Here is a 19,596-nt window from a genome sequence, read left to right on the forward strand (position 1 = left end):
GATCATCATAAAGAAACATACAGCTGGAAGAACGGGGGATCGTCTATAAAACAGAATCATTTGTATAGTGATTGGTAAAAAACGGGAATGAAAATGTCTTCTGAACTCTAGAGAAACTTGGGCAAGAGGTAAACTTCGGGACGCAGCCGGCCTGGCGCTCTCCTCCATTCACCGATATCCATAGAGAGTCAATAGCCGAGGCGTGGCCTCTTTTCTGGAAAGATCTCACACCAAGGTGGACTTCCGATCAGTTCTCCTACCGGATCCAACGATCGCCCAACTTCCAGCCATGTTTACATCATTGATATCTTTTATACCTCTAGGGATTCTAATAGAATCCGGCCTTTATATTGAGGTCAGACCAAAGCCGGCCCGGCAATCCAAAGCCACACCCTGCAATGAAAGCACCGCGAGAAGAACCATCAGAACCTTCAGAACCATCAGAACCTTCAGAACCATCAGAACCACAACAAACTACAATAGAAAGACAATTTTATTGCCAATAAGCTTTTAAAGACTCCAAATGATTTAATGTGTCAGTAGGACCTTTTTCTCCCCCTGATGAAAAATCTGGTCAATAGGCATCTCTCATTAAAAATAAAATTATTTGAAATAAATAAATATATAAAATAAATATAATATACATTTCATAAATAGTTTTCATCCTTATGCACAGTATCTATGCTTGCATCTTTACAACGTTCCTTGAAAACAGGAGCATTGTGAGTTGAGGGGTTAGTTCGGCAGAAGAGCGCGTCTCCGACGCATTTCATGGGTCTTCCTCAGGTGGGATGCAAACTCTTCCGCTTTGTAGTGTTTGAAATCCTCTGTGACAGGACAGCAATAGTCATCCATCCTAGGTAGTTACAGAGTAGTAGAGACAGATACATTTCCATAGGACACGTGAACAAATCTGGAACATCGGCCTTGTTAGGAAGGGCCTTTGTTAATAAAGCTGTGTAAAAAGATGAGCAGGTTCTATTTTAGAATGAACCCACCCGCTCGCATATATATTAGTCTATCTGATGGGATTTAGGGCAATGTACCTCAAGATTCCACAGAACATAAAATTTAAATACATTTATAGCTTCCTATACTAAAATTCATTCATTTCCCAAGGCCAAAGTGGTTATGGAGGAAAGTGGAGCCAACGACCATCGCGCTACGACTTCACACTACGATATTCGCACTACGACCTTCGCACCACGACTCTTCGCACTACGACTTCACACTACGATATTCGCACTACGACCTTCGCACCACGACTCTTCGCACTATGACTCTTCGCACTACGACTCTTCGCACTACGACTTTGCACTATGACTCTTCGCACTACGACTCTTCGCACTACGACTCTTCGCACTACGACCTTCGCAGTACGACTTCGCACTACAACCTTCGTACTACGAATCTTCGCACTACGACTTCGCACTACGACCTTCGCACTACAACTTCGCACTACGACTCTTCGCACTACGACTCTTCGCACTACGACCTTCGTACTACGACTCTTCGCACTACGACCTTCGCACTACGACTCTTCGCACTACGACTCTTCGCACTACGACTCATCGCACTACGACTCTTCGCTTATAACCGAGTCTGTGGAAAAGGACGGGGTGGAGATAGGGCGTGGCCTCCTATCACTGAGCACAACCTTGTCTGCAGTAGGGATGAGGGACATTGGGATTCTTCCCCAGAATTCATCACTGGAGTCAATGAGAAGAAGAATCTCAGGTGTGGGGATTTCTCAGTTGGATTTGAATGTCTCCGGAGGGCTGAAGAAGCTCCTTTCACTGATTTGTAGGCGAAGAATAAAATGGCCACTTCCTTAGCTGGGATCATGATAACGCTATTGAGGAACATATTTCACCGGAGCAGCCAAAATTTAAGTCTAATTTCCACAGAGATTCAGGAAAGGCAAAATTTGGGAAATTTGCAATTCAATTAATTTTGCCGTTTGGACTCATTCCTGGTGATCTTTCCAAAACGTCATAACCAAGTCGTTTCCTCCAATGATTTGTTCCCTTCTGCTGCCCACAATTGGACTCGCTCCTATTCCTTCGTATTACATTGAGCAGATCTTGGGATCTCCATTGCCCTGAATCTCAGCAGTTTCAATCAATGTGTGTGGTGAAGATCGTTCCTGAAGCCATTACTAACCCGGGAGTGCTAATAATAATAATATAATTGTCACTAATTGCCCCCACAGCTTCTAGTCATCGTGTTAGAGATTCCCGAAGAGATTCAGTGATAGATCACATTCGTTGAGAATTTGAAATGTGGATTTTTAGCACAACTTGATTTTTGATTAAACAATTTATAAAAAAAAGTCAAGCAGATAATTGAGATGCTTTTACACTATATGGCCAAAAGTGTGGACATCCGACTCGATTTTTGAGGGCGCGGGTTCAGCTGCACCCACGGCTAACAGGTGCTATGCAAGGTGACTGGTAAGCTGGCCGTAGAAGGTTCGGATCTCGGCTGGTTCAGCAGGAACAGGCTGAGATTCAAACCATGAATGGGCAGGCTGAATGTACCTTAGTTGATCGATCAACTTGGGCAAAACCAGCCTGTCAGATTTTACATGTGAATATTGTTAGCAGCTGTTATAATCGCTGGGAATAATCACTGTGTTCTCCATCCCCCCCCCCACAATGGCTCCACGGGAGAGATCCCCCATCAACACTGTGTTTATAAGGGAATCACAGTTTTCGTATGGTTGCAGGAAAGAAATTTGCTCTGTCTATGGCTGGCTTTGGTGGCACAGAATATAGACAATTGTGCTCTTCCAACCTCGTGGTGACCGTTTGGTGGAGACCCTTTACTGTTCCAGCATGACTGTGCCCCCCCCCCCCCCATGTACAAAGTCAGCTCCATAAAGACATGATGGGACCAGTTTGGTGTGGAGGAATTCCAGTGTCCTGCACAGATCCCTGACCTCAACTCTACTCCTGGAAGACCTTTGGTATAAGGTCTTCCCATCCAACATCAGAACCTGACCTCACAAATTCCCACAGACACCCAACAACATCTTGTGGAAAGTCTTGCAAGATGGGTTGAGGATATCATAGTCACTAAGGGGGCAACTCCATACTAATGGCCATGGGGAGATGGAAGGCAACTCCATAAAGACATGGTGTGGCCAGTTTGGTGTAGAGGAACTCCAGTGCCCTGTACAGAGTCCTGACCTTAACCCTACTTTTGAAAGTTCTTGGTATAGGGTCGTCTCATCCAACATTAGTACTTGACCTTAACCTTATGGAACACCTTTGGGATGAGGCCTTCCAAAAGGTGTTCAGTATGTGTAAGGCCATGGAGGAACTCGAGTGTCCTGCACAGAGCCCTGACCTCAACCCTACTGAACAGGTTTGGGATGAATTGGAACACTGATGGTGAGCCAGAGGTCTTCTCATCCAAAATCACTACCTGACCTCAGAAATGGGCACAAATTCCCACAGACTCCCTCCCAAAGTCTTGTCTTGGTGTTGACCAGTTTGGTGGGAAGGAACCCGAGTGTCCAGCAGGGAGCCTCAACCCTACTGAACTCGTTTGGGATGAATTGGAATGGCAATAGTTAGCCAGATCCTTTTTTTTGTGCCTTTGTGAGGCCTGAAGCGTCAGCCGGGTCTTCCCACCCAACATCAGTACCTGAGCTCACAATTGGGCAGAAATTCCCCCAATTTCTCACGGAAAGCTTGCCCAGAGGAGTGGAGGATGGTATAGCTACAAAGGGGGGAAGGGGGCAACTTTATATTAATGTCCATGGAAGGAGGGGTAACTCCATCCAAACTCCTCCCACAAGAGTGGAGAAAGGAAACCCTAAGGGCTGGGCGGGGGGGGGCTCCATAGTAAAGGCCATGGGGGGAGGGGACATCAAATTGATGGCCAAGGGGGTGACTCCCTACTGATGGTCATAGGAGGGGGGAGGGGACTCTGTACTAATGGCCATGGAGGGGTAGTTGGTGATCCATATTGATGCACATGATTTTGGGATGATGGTCGGGTGTCCCCAATCTCGGGGGCCATATAGTGTTATAAATAAAGTTTTATCACTTCTTCAAAGATTCCAAAACAGAATCTCCCTTTTTAATTTTCTGCTTTAAACTAAAAAGGCCGAATTGGTGACCCCCTTTGATAATTCTCTCTTACATTCAAGCACAGAACCATTACTCTCAGCGTAAAGTCCCCAGACACCGGCGGAGCAGCAAACTCCCTACATCGGCTGTACTGGAGACTTTAACTACACCAACATCAGGAATGGTTATTAGTATTGGGTTCCAGAGTCAGGCAACCAGTGGTATACATTGGATGGTCGAGAACGGTACAAAGTACCTATTGTCTTATTATTATTTACAAAAGTAAATGTCTTCTTAATATAAAAAAGTGGTCAATATTCTGCAGGCCCCTCCCCCACTCATCTACATCACGACCTTTCCGAAGGAATGTGATTTCAGGCGAGTCGCGTTGTCACCGGTCCGGGGTCATCGCCGATAATGGAAGAGGTCCCTGTACATGAGCGGGATCTTGGAGGGGTCCACCGGTCTCGGCAGGAAATGGGTGAACTTTTGGTGTCTCTTAGTCCTGTACCCGTCTCTCGGGGAACCGTCTTTATTGAGGGCCACATAGAACTGTCTCTCGGAGTCCACATGTTTGTAGAGCGTGGAGGAGTACGTGTTGTACCAATTCTCCTCAAACTGCTCCCGGAAGACGCACTCCCTGTTCAGCTTCTTCTGTGACATGGAAGAGAAAAAAGGGCAAAGAATCCGCGTTATAATCACTTTCCTTTCTTCATGAGAACCAGGAAACAAGTATGATATAGTATTTATTATTATTATTAGTATTATTATTATTAGTATTATTCTGTACATAATATCAGTCGGGAATCATCAACCTTGTTATGTTCTAACCCAGAAATAGCCAAACCTTCATGGAACCTGAAATATCACCGCGAAGGTCACACAGGGATTCACTTTTCAGGAGGAAGGTCCCGCAGCTCAGTGAATGAGCTATAATCCCAGTGAGCCCACTATAATCCCGGTGAGCCCGGTGTAATTCCGGTGAGCCCACTGTACCCGCGGTGAGCCCAGTGTTCTCCCGGTGAGCCCACTGTAATTCCAGTGAGCCCGCTGTGAGCCCGGTGAGCCTGCTGTTCTCCCAGTAAGCTTGCTGTACCCCCGGTGAGCCCGGTGTTCTCCCAGTGAGCTTGCTGTACCCCCGGTGAGCCCGCTGTAATCCCAGTGAGCCTGGTGTACTCCCGGTAAACCCGCTGTACTCCCGGTGAGCCCAGTGTTCTCCCGGTGAGCCCAATGTAATCCCGGTGAGCCCACAGTAATCCCGGCGAGCCCACTGTGAGCCCGGTGTTCTCCCGGTGAGCCCACTGTAATCCCTGTGAGCCCGGTGTAATTCCGGTGAGCCCACTGTACCCCCTGGTGAGCCCAGTGTTCTCCCAGGGAGCCCGGTGTTCTCCCGGTGAGCCCGCTGTAATCCCTGTGAAATTCCGGTGAGCCCACTGTACCCCCTGGTGAGCCCAGTGTTCTCCCAGGGAGCCTGGTGTTCTCCCGGTGAGCCCGCTGTAATCCCGGTGAGCCCACTGTAATCCCAGTGAGCCTGCTGTAATCCCGGTGAGCCTGCTGTAATCCCGGTGAGCCTGCTGTTCTCCTGGTGAGCCCGCTGTACTCCCGGGGGGCCTGCTGTACTCCCGGTTAGCCCGCTGTACTCCCGGTGAGCCCAGTGTTCTCCCGGTAAGCCCGCTGTTCTCCCGGTGAGCCCGCTCTAATCCCGGTGAGCCCGCTGTATCCTCGGTGAGCCCACTGTAATCCCGGTGAGCCGGTGTACTCCCGGTGAGCCCACTGTAATCCCGGCGAGCCCACTGTAATCCCGGTGAGCCCGGTGTTCTCCCGGTGAGCCCACTGTAATCCCTGTGAGCCTGGTGTAATTCCGGTGAGCCCACTGTACCCCCGGTGAGCCCAGTGTTCTCCCAGGGAGCCTGGTGTTCTCCCGGTGAGCCCGCTGTAATCCCGGTGAGCCCACTGTAATCCCAGTGAGCCTGCTGTAATCCCGGTGAGCCTGCTGTAATCCCAGTGAGCCTGCTGTACTCCCGGTGAGCCTGCTATAATCCCGGTGAGCCTGCTGTACCCCCGGTGAGCCCACTGTTCTCCCAGGGAGCCTGGTGTTCTCCCGGTGAGCCCGCTGTAATCCCGGTGAGCCCGCTGTACTCCCGGTGAGCCCGCTGTACTCCCAGTGAGCCTGCTGTACTCCCAGTGAGCCTGCTGTACTCCCAGTGAGCCTGCTGTGCCCCCGGTGAGCCCAGTGTTCTCCCAGTGAGCCCGCTGTACCCCCGGTGAGCCCACTGTACTCCCGGTGAGCCCGCTGTAATCCCGGTGACCCCGCTGTACCACCGGTGAGCCCACTGTAATCACGGTGAGCACGCTGTACCCCCGGTGAGCCCACTGTAACCACGGTGAGCCCGGTGTTCTCCCGGTGAGCCTGGTGTTCTCCCGGTGAGCCCGCTGTAATCCCGGTGAGCCTGCTGTAATCCCGGTGTGCCTGCTGTAATCCCGGTGAGCCCGCTGTAATCCCGGTGTTCTCCTGGTCAGCCCGCTGTGCTCCAGGTGAGCCCGCTGTACCCCCGGGGAGCCCAGTGTTCTCCCAGTGAGCCCGGTGTAATCCCGGTGAGCCCACTGTACCCCCGGTGAGCCCATTATACCCCCAGTGAGCCAAGTGTTCTCCTGGTGAGCCCGCTGTACTCCCGGTGAGCCTGGTGTTCTCCCGATGAGCCCGGTGTAATTCCAGTGAGCCCGCTGTAATCCCAGTGAGCCCGCTGTCCCCCGGTGTACTACCGGTGAGCCCGCTGTTCTCCCGGTGAGCCCGCTGTACTCCCGGTGAGCCCGGTGTACCCCCGGTGAGCCCGTGTACATCCGGTGAGCCTGTGTACACCCGGTGAGCCTACTGTACCCCCGGTGAGCCCACTGTACTCCCGGTGAGCCTGCTGTAATCCCGGTGAGCCCGCTGTACCCCCGGTGAGCCCACTGTAATCCCGGTGAGCCCGGTGTACTCCCGGTAAACCCGCTGTTCTCCCGGTGAGCCCACTGTAATCCTGGCGAGCTCGGTGTAATTCCGGTGAGCCCACTGTACCCCTGGTGAGCCCAGTGTTCTCCCGGTGAGCCCGGTGTTCTCCCAGGGAGCCTGGAGTTCTCCCGTTGAGCCCGCTGTAATCCCGGTGAGCCCACTGTAATCCCAGTGAGCCTGCTGTAATCCCAGTGAGCCTGCTGTAATCCCGGAGAGCCTGCTGTAATCCCGGTGAGCCTGCTGTACTCCCGGTGAGCCTGCTGTACTCCCAGTGAGCCTGCTGTAATCCCGGAGAGCCTGCTGTAATCCCGGTGAGCCTGCTATACTCCCCGGTGAGCCTGCTGTACTCCCGGTGAGCCCGCTCTTCTCCCGGTGTTCTCCTGGTGAGCCCGCTGTACTCCCGGTGAGCCCACTGTACTCCCGGTGAGCCCGCCGTACTTCCGGTGAGCCCAGTGTTCTCCCGGTGAGCCCGCTGTACCCCCGGTGAGCCCACTGTACTCCCGGTGAGCCCGCTGTTCTCCCGGTGAGCCTGCTGTAATCCCGGTGAGCCCGCTGTACCCCCGGTGAGCCCACTGTAATCCCGGTGAGCCCGGTGTACTCCCGGTAAACCCGCTGTACTCCCGGTGAGCCCGGTGTAATCCCGGTGTGCCCGGTGTAATCCCGGTGTGCCCGGTGTTCTCCCGGTGAGCCCACTGTAATCCCTGTGAGCCCGGTGTAATTCCGGTGAGCCCACTGTACCCCCGGTGAGCCCACTGTTCTCCCGGTGAGCCTGCTGTACTCCCGGTGAGCCTGCTGTTCTCCCAGTGAGCCCACTGTAATCCTGGTGAGCCCGGTGTACTCCCGGTAAACCCGCTGCACTCCCGGTGAGCCCGGTGTAATCCCGGTGTGCCCAGTGTTCTCCCGGTGAGCCCACTGTAATCCCGGCAAGCTCACTGTAATCCCGGTGAGCCCGGTGTTCTCCCGGTGAGCCCACTGTAATCCATGTGAGCCCGGTGTAATTCCGGTGAGCCCACTGTACCCCCGGTGAGCCCACTGTTCTCCCGGTGAGCCCGGTGTTCTCCCGGTGAGCCTGGTGTTCTCCCGGTGAGCCCGCTGTAATCCCAGTTAGCCTGCTGTAATCCCGGTGAGCCTGCGGTACTCCCGGTGAGCCCGCTGTTCTCCTGGTGTTCTCCTGGTGAGCCCGCTGTACTCCCGGTGAGCCCACTGTACTCCCGGTGAGCCCGCTGTACCCCCGGGGAGCCCAGTGTTCTCCCAGGGAGCCCGGTGTAATCCCGGTGAGCCCACTGTACCCCCGGTGAGCCGATTGTACCTCCGGTGAGCTCAGTGTTCTCCCAGTAAGCCCACTGTTCTCCCGGTGAGCCCGCTGTTCTCCCGGTGATCCCGCTGTTCTCCCAGTGTTCTCCTGGTGAGCCCGCTGTACTCCCGGTGAGCCCAGTGTTCTTCCGGTGAGCCCGGTGTTCTCCTGGTGAGCTCAGTGTAATCCCCGGTGAGCCCGGTGTAATTCTGGTGAGCCCGCTGTACCCCCAGTGAGCCCAGTGTACCCCCGGTGAGCCCAGTGTTCTCCTGGTGAGCCCACTGTACTCCCAGTGAGCCCGCTGTACTCCCGGTGAGCCCACTGTACTCCTGGTGAGCCCCTGTGTAATCCCGGTGAGCCCACTGTACTCCCGGTGAGCCCGCTGTACTTCCAGTGAGCCTGCTGAACCCCCGGTGAGCCCAGTGTTCTCCCGGTGAGCCCGCTGTACCCCCGGTGAGCCCACTGTACTCCCGGTGAGCCTGCTGTAATCCCGGTGAGCCCGCTGTACCCCCGGTGAGCCCACTGTAATCCCGGTGAGCCCGGTGTACTCCCGGTAAACCCGCTGTACTTCCGGTGAGCCCGGTGTAATCCCGGTGTGCCCGGTGTTCTCCCGGTGAGCCCACTGTAATCCTGGCAAGCTCACTGTAATCCCGGTGAGCCTGGTGTTCTCCCGGTGAGCCCGGTGTTCTCCCGGTGAGCCCACTGTAATCCCTGTGAGCCCGGTGTAATTCCGGGGAGCCCACTGTTCTCCCGGTGAGCCCGGTGTTCTCCCGGTGAGCCCGGTGTTTTCCCGGTGAGCCCGCTGTAATCCCGGTGAGCCTGCTGTACTCCCGGTGAGCCCGCTGTTCTCCCGGTGTTCTCCTGGTGAGCCCGCTGTACTCCCGGTGAGCCTGCTGTACTCCCAGTGAGCCCACTGTTCTCCCGGTGAGCCTGCTGTAATCCCGGTGAGCCCACTGTAATCCCGGTGAACCCGGTGTACTCCCGGTAAACCCGCTGTACTCCCGATGAGCCCGGTGTAATCCCGGTGTGCCGGGTGTTCTCCCGGTGAGCCCACTCTAATCCCGGCAAGCTCACTGTAATCCCGGTGAGCCCGGTGTTCTCCCGGTGAGCCCACTGTAATCCCTGTGAGCCCGGTGTAATTCCGGTGAGCCCACTGTACCCCCGTGAGCCCACTGTTCTCCTGGTGAGCCCGCTGTAATCCCAGTTAGCCTGCTGTACTCCCGGTGAGCCTGCTGTTCTCCCGGTGTTCTCCTGGTGAGCCCACTGTACTCCCGGTGAGCCTGCTGTACTCCCAGTGAGCCCGCTGTACCCCCGGGGAGCCCAGTGTTCTCCCAGTGAGCCCTGTGTAATCCCGGTGAACTCACTGTACCCCCGGTGAGCCAATTGTACCTCCGGTGAGCTCAGTGTTCTCCCGGTTGAGCTCGCTGTTCTCCCAGTGTTCTCCTGGTGAGCCCCTGTGTAATCCCGGTGAGCCCGCTGTACTCCCGGTGAGCCGGCTGTTCTCTCAGTGAGCCCAGTGTAATCCCGGTGAGCCCAGTGTTCACACCCCTCTATATACGGAGCCTGGAAAAAGTATTCATACCCCTCTATATACAGAGCCATGAAAAAGTATTCATACCCCTCTATATACAGAGCCATGAAAAAGTATTCATACCCCTCTATATACAGAGCCTGGAAAAAGTATTCATACCCCTCTATATACACAGAGACAGGAAAAAGTATTCATACCCCTCTATATACAGAGACAGGAAAAAGTATTCATACCCCTCTATATACAGAGCCTGGAAAAAGTATTCATACCCCTCTATATACAGAGCCTGAAAAAAGTATTCATACCCCTCTATATACAGGAAAAGGTATTCATACCCCTCTATATACAGGAAAAGGTATTCATACCCCTCTATATACAGAGCCATGAAAAAGTATTCATACCCCTCTATATACAGAGCCATGAAAAAGTATTCATACCCAACTCCAAGAAACGTCTCACCAACAAGGGATTCTCCACCAATCACTAAGTCATGTTTTGTGAGGGGTTCACATACTTATTCCACTCATTAAAATGCAAATCAATTTATAACTTTTAGGAAATGTGTTTTTCTGGATATTTTTTTTGTTATTCTCTCCCTGATATAATAAACCGACCAATAGGTGTGATGACCAGGGGTTCACATACTTTTGCCCCTATAGGTGTTTATTATTCTTCTTTTACTGGGGATTTTCCATTTTTAGGGATTGTATTGCCCATAATTGACCCCCAAATCAGAAGTAGAGCCAATGGTGGGCAGACACGTCCCGCATATCCTGGGAAAGGAATAATTGGGGTGTTGTGCTGCCTGTCGGTGTGCGGCGCTGGCACAGCAAAGGTTGTCGGGGCTGGCACAGCGAAGGTTGTCGTGCTGGCACAGCGAAGGTTGTCGGTGCTGGCACAGCGAAGGTTGTCGGGGCTGGCACAGCGAAGGTTGTCGGGGCTGGCACAGCGAAGGTTGTCGGGGCTGGCACAGGGAAGGTTGTCATGCTGGCACAGGGAAGGTTATTGGGGCTGGCACAGCGAAGGTTGTCGGGGCTGGCACAGCGAAGGCTGTCGGTGCTGGTACAGGGAAGGTTGTCGGGGCTGGCACAGCAAAGGTTGTCGGGGCTGGCACAGCGAAGGTTGTCGTGCTGGCACAGCGAAGGTTGTCATGCTGGCACAGCAAAGGTTGTCGGGGCTGGCACAGCGAAGGTTGTCGTGCTGGCACAGCGAAGGTTGTCGGTGCTGGCACAGCGAAGGTTGTCGGGGCTGGCACAGCGAAGGTTGTCGGGGCTGGCACAGCAAAGGTTGTCGGGGCTGGTACAGGGAAGGTTGTCGGCGCTGGTACAGGGAAGGCTGTCGGGGCTGGCACAGCGAAGGTTGTCGTGCTGGCACAGCGAAGGTTGTCGGTGCTGGCACAGCGAAGGTTGTCGGGGCTGGCACAGCGAAGGTTGTCGGGGCTGGCACAGCAAAGGTTGTTGGGGCTGGTACAGGGAAGGTTGTCGGCGCTGGTACAGGGAAGGCTGTCGGGGCTGGCACAGCGAAGGTTGTCGGGGCTGGCACAGGGAAGGTTGTCGGGGCTGGCACAGCGAAGGTTGTCGGGGCTGGCACAGCGAAGGTTGTCGGGGCTGGCACAGGGAAGGCTGTCGGGGCTGGCACAGGGAAGGTTGTCGGGGCTGGCACAGCGAAGGTTGTCGGGGCTGGCACAGGGAATGCTGTCGGGGCTGGTACAGGGAAGGTTGTCAGCGCTGGTACAGGGAAGGCTGTCAGGGCTGGCACAGCGAAGGTTGTCGGGGCTGGTACAGGGAAGGTTGTCGGGGCTGGCACAGGGAAGGTTGTCGGGGCTGGCACAGCGAAGGTTGTCGGGGCTGGCACAGGGAAGGTTGTCGGCGCTGGTACAGGGAAGGTTGTCAGCGCTGGTACAGGGAAGGCTGTCAGGGCTGGCACAGCGAAGGTTGTTGGGGCTGGTACAGGGAAGGTTGTTGGGGCTGGTACAGGGAAGGTTGTCGGGGCTGGCACAGGGAAGGTTGTCGGGGCTGGCACAGGGAATGCTGTCGGGGCTGGTACAGGGAAGGTTGTCAGCGCTGGTACAGGGAAGGCTGTCGGGGCTGGCACAGTGAAGGTTGTTGGGGCTGGTACAGGGAAGGTTGTCGGGGCTGGCACAGGGAAGGTTGTCGGGGCTGGCACAGCGAAGGTTGTCGGGGCTGGTACAGGGAAGGTTGTCGGCGCTGGTACAGGGAAGGTTGTCGGCGCTGGTACAGGGAAGGTTGTCGGGGCTGGCACAGCGAAGGTTGTTGGGGCTGGTACAGGGAAGGTTGTCGGGGCTGGCACAGGGAAGGTTGTCGGGGCTGGCACAGGGAAGGTTGTCGGGGCTGGTACAGGGAAGGTTGTCGGGGCTGGTACAGGGAAGGTTGTCGGCGCTGGTACAGGGAAGGTTGTCGGCGCTGGTACAGGGAAGGTTGTCGGGGCTGGCACAGCGAAGGTTGTCGGGGCTGGTACAGGGAAGGTTGTCGGGGCTGGTACAGGGAAGGTTGTCGGGGCTGGCACAGCGAAGGTTGTCGGGGCTGGCACAGGGAAGGTTGTCGGCGCTGGTACAGGGAAGGTTGTCGGGGCTGGCACAGCGAAGGCTGTCGGTGCTGGTACAGGGAAGGTTGTCGGGGCTGGTACAGGGAAGGTTGTCGGCGCTGGTACAGGGAAGGTTGTCGGCGCTGGTACAGGGAAGGTTGTCGGGGCTGGCACAGCGAAGGTTGTTGGGGCTGGTACAGGGAAGGTTGTCGGGGCTGGCACAGGGAAGGTTGTCGGGGCTGGCACAGGGAAGGTTGTCGGGGCTGGTACAGGGAAGGTTGTCGGGGCTGGTACAGGGAAGGTTGTCGGCGCTGGTACAGGGAAGGTTGTCGGCGCTGGTACAGGGAAGGTTGTCGGCGCTGGTACAGGGAAGGTTGTCGGGGCTGGCACAGCGAAGGTTGTTGGGGCTGGTACAGGGAAGGTTGTCGGGGCTGGCACAGCGAAGGTTGTTGGGGCTGGTACAGGGAAGGTTGTCGGGGCTGGCACAGGGAAGGTTGTCGGGGCTGGCACAGGGAAGGTTGTCGGGGCTGGTACAGGGAAGGTTGTCGGGGCTGGTACAGGGAAGGTTGTCGGCGCTGGTACAGGGAAGGTTGTCGGCGCTGGTACAGGGAAGGTTGTCGGGGCTGGCACAGCGAAGGTTGTCGGGGCTGGTACAGGGAAGGTTGTCGGGGCTGGTACAGGGAAGGTTGTCGGGGCTGGCACAGCGAAGGTTGTCGGGCTGGCACAGGGAAGGTTGTCGGCGCTGGTACAGGGAAGGTTGTCGGGGCTGGCACAGGGAAGGTTGTCGGCGCTGGTACAGGGAAGGTTGTCGGCGCTGGTACAGGGAAGGTTGTCGGGGCTGGCACAGCGAAGGTTGTTGGGGCTGGTACAGGGAAGGTTGTCGGGGCTGGTACAGGGAAGGTTGTCGGGGCTGGCACAGCGAAGGTTGTCGGGGCTGGCACAGGGAAGGTTGTCGGCGCTGGTACAGGGAAGGTTGTCGGGGCTGGCACAGGGAAGGTTGTCGGCGCTGGCACAGGGAAGGTTGTCGGCGCTGGTACAGGGAAGGTTGTCGGCGCTGGTACAGGGAAGGTTGTCAGGGCTGGTACAGGGAAGGTTGTCGGCGCTGGTACAGGGAAGGTTGTCGGCGCTGGTACAGGGAAGGTTGTCGGCGCTGGTACAGGGAAGGTTGTCGGGGCTGGCACAGCGAAGGTTGTTGGGGCTGGTACAGGGAAGGTTGTCGGGGCTGGCACAGGGAAGGTTGTCGGCGCTGGCACAGGGAAGGTTGTCGGCGCTGGTACAGGGAAGGTTGTCGGCGCTGGTACAGGGAAGGTTGTCGGCGCTGGCACAGCGAAGGTTAACCATCTGGGATGTTGGCGGAGGAGAAAACCTTGACTCCGGAATGTTTTTCTTTGAGCGTTACTAATTGTGTCTTTGATCATTTTAATAGGAAAATCTCCACCTGTAGAGATTCCTGAAGATCGTTCCCTTATGTCTGGCAGACGAAACGCTTCTCAGGCGCAATTTTACAGCTTTGACTTCAAGTGACACATCGCAGGCCGAGAGGGGAGGGGCGGGGCCAGAAACACATTTCTAATCATCAAATGACTTCCATATGTAGAGAGAGAGAGAGAGAGGGGGGGGGAGAGAGAGAGACAGAGAGAGAGAGACAGAGAGAGAGAGACAGAGAGAGAGAGAGAGAGAGAGAGAGAGAGAGAGAGAGGGGGGGAGAGAGAGAGAGGAGAGAGAGAGAGGAGAGAGAAAGAGAGAGAGAGAGAGGAGAGAGAGAGGAGAGAAAGAGAGAGAGAGAGAGAGGAGAGAGGGAGAGAGAGAGAGAGAGAGAGAGAGAGACAGAGAGAGAGAGAGAGAGAGAGAGAGACAGAGAGAGAGGGGGGGGGGCACAGGAGAAACACATTTCTAATCATCAAATGACTTCCATATGTAGAGAGAGGGAGAGAGAGGGGGGGGGAGAGAGAGAGGAGAGAGAGAGAGAGAGGGGGGGCAGAGAGAGAGAGAGAGATAGAGGGGGGGGAGAGGGAGAGAGAGAGATAGGGAGAGAGAGAGAGAGAGAGAGAGAGAGAGGAGAGAAAGAGAGAGATAGGGAGAGAGAGAGAGAGGAGAGAAAGAGAGAGAGAGGAGAGAGAGAGAGGGGAGAGAGAGAGAGGGAGAGAGAGAGACAGAGAGGGGGAGAGAGGGGGAGAGAGATAGCGAGAGAGAGAGGAGTGGGAGGGGGAGAGAGAGAGAGAGAGAGCGAGAGATAGCGAGAGAGAGAGAGGAGGGGGAGAGATAGAGCGAGGAGAAAGGAATATCGCACATTCTTTTCCTCTGTGGAAGGAGGAACTCCCCCCCGGTCCACAAACCCATCTGATCCGCCGTGGCAACCCTTCACTGCCAAATGGAGGTCACAAACCCGTCCAGACGGACAGACGGGTTTGTGACCTCCATCCGACAGTGAAGGGGTGGTGTGGCGGTATCCAACCACGCTCACCCCCAACCAAACTCACCCCCAACCAAGCTCACCCCCCAACCAAACTCACCCCCAACCAAACTCACCCCCCAACCAAGCTCACCCCCAACCAAGCTCACCCCCAACCAAACTCACCCCCCAACCAAGCTCACCCCCAACCAAGCTCACCCCCAACCAAACTCACCCCCAACCAAACTCCCCCCCCAACCAATCTCACCCCCAACCAAACTCACCCCCCAACCAATCTCACCCCCAACCAAACTCACCCCCCAACCAAGCTCACCCCCCAACCAAGCTCACCCCCAACCAATCTCACCCCCCAACCAAACTCACCCCCAACCAAGCTCACCCCCAACCAAGCTTACCCCCCAACCAAACTCACCCCCCAACCAAGCTCACCCCCAACCAAACTCACCCCCAACCAAGCTCACCCCCAACCAAACTCACCCCCAACCAAACTCACCCCCCAACCAATCTCACCCCCCAACCAAACTCACCCCCCAACCAATCTCACCCCCAACCAAACTCACCCCCAACCAAGCTCACCCCCAACCAAGCTTACCCCCCAACCAAACTCACCCCCCAACCAAGCTCACCCCCAACCAAGCTCACCCCCAACCAAGCTTACCCCCCAACCAAACTCACCCCCCAACCAAGCTCACCCCCAACCAAACTCACCCCCAACCAAGCTCACCCCCAACCAAACTCACCCCCAACCAAGCTCACCCCCCAACCAATCTCACCCCCCAACCAAACTCACCCCCAACCAAGCTCACCCCCAACCAAGCTTACCCCCCAACCAAACTCACCCCCCAACCAAGCTCACCCCCAACCAAACTCACCCCCAACCAAGCTCACCCCCAACCAAACTCACCCCCAACCAAACTCACCCCCCAACCAATCTCACCCCCCAACCAAACTCACCCCCCAACCAATCTCACCCCCCAACCAAGCTCACCCCCAACCAAACTCACCCCCAACCAATCTCACCCCCAACCAAACTCACCCCCCAACCAAGCTCACCCCCCAACCAAGCTCACCCCCAACCAATCTCACCCCCCAACCAAACTCACCCCCAACCAAGCTCACCCCCAACCAAGCTCACCCCCCAACCAAACTCACCCCCCAACCAAGCTCACCCCCAACCAAACTCACCCCCAACCAAGCTCACCCCCAACCAAACTCACCCCCAACCAAACTCACCCCCCAACCAATCTCACCCCCCAACCAAACTCACCCCCCAACCAATCTCACCCCCAACCAAACTCACCCCCAACCAAGCTCACCCCCAACCAAGCTTACCCCCCAACCAAACTCACCCCCCAACCAAGCTCACCCCCAACCAAGCTCACCCCCAACCAAGCTTACCCCCCAACCAAACTCACCCCCCAACCAAGCTCACCCCCAACCAAACTCACCCCCAACCAAGCTCACCCCCAACCAAACTCACCCCCAACCAAACTCACCCCCAACCAATCTCACCCCCCAACCAAACTCACCCCCAACCAAGCTCACCCCCAACCAAGCTTACCCCCCAACCAAACTCACCCCCCAACCAAGCTCACCCCCAACCAAACTCACCCCCAACCAAGCTCACCCCCAACCAATCTCACCCCCAACCAAACTCACCCCCCAACCAATCTCACCCCCCAACCAAACTCACCCCCCAACCAATCTCACCCCCAACCAAACTCACCCCCAACCAAACTCACCCCCAACCAAGCTCACCCCCAACCAAACTCACCCCCAACCATACTCACCCCCAACCAAACTCACCCCCAACCAAGCTCACTCCCCAACCAAGCTCACCCCCCAACCAAACTCACCCCCCAACCAAGCTCACCCCCAACCAAACTCACCCCCAACCAAGCTCACCCCCAACCAAACTCACCCCCAACCAAACTCACCCCCCAACCAATCTCACCCCCAACCAAACTCACCCCCAACCAAGCTCACCCCCAACCAAGCTCACCCCCAACCAAGCTCACCCCCCAACCAAACTCACCCCCCAACCAATCTCACCCCCAACCAAACTCACCCCCCAACCAAGCTCACCCCCCAACCAAGCTCACCCCCAACCAATCTCACCCCCCAACCAAACTCACCCCCAACCAAGCTCACCCCCAACCAAGCTTACCCCCCAACCAAACTCACCCCCCAACCAAGCTCACCCCCAACCAAACTCACCCCCAACCAAGCTCACCCCCCAACCAAACTCACCCCCCAACCAAGCTCACCCCCAACCAAACTCACCCCCAACCAAGCTCACCCCCAACCAAACTCACCCCCAACCAAACTCACCCCCCAACCAATCTCACCCCCAACCAAACTCACCCCCCAACCAAACTCACCCCCCAACCAATCTCACCCCCAACCAAACTCACCCCCAACCAAACTCACCCCCAACCAAGCTCACCCCCAACCAAACTCACCCCCAACCATACTCACCCCCAACCAAACTCACCCCCAACCAAGCTCACTCCCCAACCAAGCTCACCCCCCAACCAAACTCACCCCCCAACCAAGCTCACCCCCAACCAAACTCACCCCCAACCAAGCTCACCCCCAACCAAACTCACCCCCAACCAAACTCACCCCCCAACCAATCTCACCCCCAACCAAACTCACCCCCAACCAAGCTCACCCCCAACCAAGCTCACCCCCAACCAAGCTCACCCCCCAACCAAACTCACCCCCAACCAAGCTCACCCCCAACCAAACTCACCCCCCAACCAAGCTCACCCCCAACCAAACTCACCCCCAACCAAACTCACCCTCAACCAAGCTCACCCCCAACCAAACTCACCCCCCAACTAAACTCACCCCCCCAACCAAACTCATCCCCCAACCAATCTCACCCCCAACCAAACTCACCCCCAACCAATCTCACCCCCAACCCCGCTCACCCCCAACCAAGCTCACCCCCAACCACGCTCACCCCCAACCAAGCTCACCCCCAACCACGCTCACCCCAACCAAACTCACCCCCAACCACGCTCACCCCCAACCAAGCTCACCCCCAACCACGCTCACCCCCAACCAAGCTCACCCCCAACCACGCTCACCCCCCAACCAAACTCACCCCCAACCAATCTCCCACTTAACCAAACTCACCCCCAACCAAACTCACCCCCAACCAAGCTCACCCCCCAACCAAACTCACCCCCAACCAATCTCACCCCCAACCAATCTCACCCTCAACCAAGCTCACCCCCAACCAAGCTCACCCCCAACCAAACTCACCCCCAACCAAGCTCACCCCCAACCAAACTCACCCCCAACCAATCTCACCCCCAACCAAACTCACCCTCAACCAATCTCACCCCCAACCACGCTCACCCCCAACCAAACTCACCCCCCAACCAAACTCACCCCCAACCAAGCTCACCCCCAACCATACTCACCCCCTAACCAAACTCACCCCAACCAATCTCACCCCCAACCAAACTCCCAACCAAACTCACCCCCCAACCAAGCTCACCCCCAACCAAGCTCACCCCCAACCAAGCTCACCCCCAACCAAACTCACCCCCAACCAATCTCCCACTCAACCAAACTCACCCCCCAACCAAACTCACCCCCCAACCAAGCTCACCCCCAACCAAGCTCACCCCCAACCAAACTCACCCCCAACCAATCTCCCACTCAACCAAACTCACCCCCAACCAAGCTCACCCCCAACCAAACTCACCCCCCAACCAATCTCACCCCCAACCAAACTCACCCCCAACCAAACTCACCCCCAACCAAGCTCACCCCCAACCAAACTCACCCCCAACCAAGCTCACCCCCAACCAAACTCACCCCCAACCAAGCTCACCCCCAACCAAACTCACCCCCAACCAAGCTCACCCCCCAACCAAACTCACCCCCAACCAAACTCACCCCCTAACCAAACTCACCCCCAACCAATCTCACCCCCAACCAAGCTCACCCCCAACCAAGCTCACCCCCCAACCAAACTCACCCCCCAACCAATCTCACCCCCCAACCAAGCTCACTCCCCAGCCAAGCTCACCCCCAACCAAACTCACCCCCCAACCAATCTCACCCCCCAACCAAGCTCACCCCCAACCAATCTCACCCCCCAACCAAACTCACCCCCAACCTAACTCACCCCAAGTCAAGCTCACCTCCTTATTTAGTCCAATGAGCTGCAAGCTGAGTTCATCCTTCCCCGCATCTTTGTAAACAAAGAATAATCAAGAAGACAGCTCATTGGACTAAAAAGAAGGGCGCGAGTTTGGTGGTGGGGAGGAATTTGGCAGGGGAGGAGTTTGTTGGGGGGAGGAGCTCCCCTGTAATTATTACTGATCGCTCTTGTCAGACTTGGAGACGGTCTCTGGGATCGCTCTTCTCTTTCTGGGACACAGTTGGACTGTGAGGGGTTAACGTCGGCACCGGCACGCAATTTTCAGAGGCGCGGGGGCGGGGCCTCCATGTGTAACCCAATTACAGCAGGTTATCAGGGAAAGTGAGACGGACCCGCCCCCTCCTCCCGACACCTTTATTCTGCCGGCTGGAGTTCCACTTTAAGGCCGATCGCTGGAAATCGCCGTCCTCCCGCCGAGCGACTGTGTTCTCCCGGCGGGGGAAGGGCAGAGCGATTATTGCTAGAACAAGGGGATCGATGGAACGATCGGTACAATCAGCCTTCCCATAGATAGATCCAATCTCATGCGGAACCATCTATGGCAGAGGAGAGTGCCGATT

The 19,596-nt window shown here is 56.1% G+C and overlaps 1 protein-coding gene across 1 annotated transcript in view; it reads right to left on the reverse strand.

Moving 5' to 3' along the window:
- Positions 1-475: 475 nt before the first annotated feature.
- The window catches only part of FGF16 (fibroblast growth factor 16), a 91,735-nt gene continuing 72,614 nt past the window's right edge, over positions 476-19,596 (reverse strand). The window contains exon 3 of the mRNA XM_040334401.1: positions 476-4,733. Within this exon, the coding sequence (XP_040190335.1) occupies positions 4,485-4,733 (249 nt within the window). The 3' untranslated portion in view covers positions 476-4,484. The remainder of the gene's footprint in view (positions 4,734-19,596) is intronic.

Source organism: Rana temporaria (assembly GCF_905171775.1).
Source record: "Rana temporaria chromosome 9 unlocalized genomic scaffold, aRanTem1.1 chr9a, whole genome shotgun sequence".
In the NCBI taxonomy this organism is placed as follows: Eukaryota; Metazoa; Chordata; class Amphibia; order Anura; family Ranidae; genus Rana; species Rana temporaria.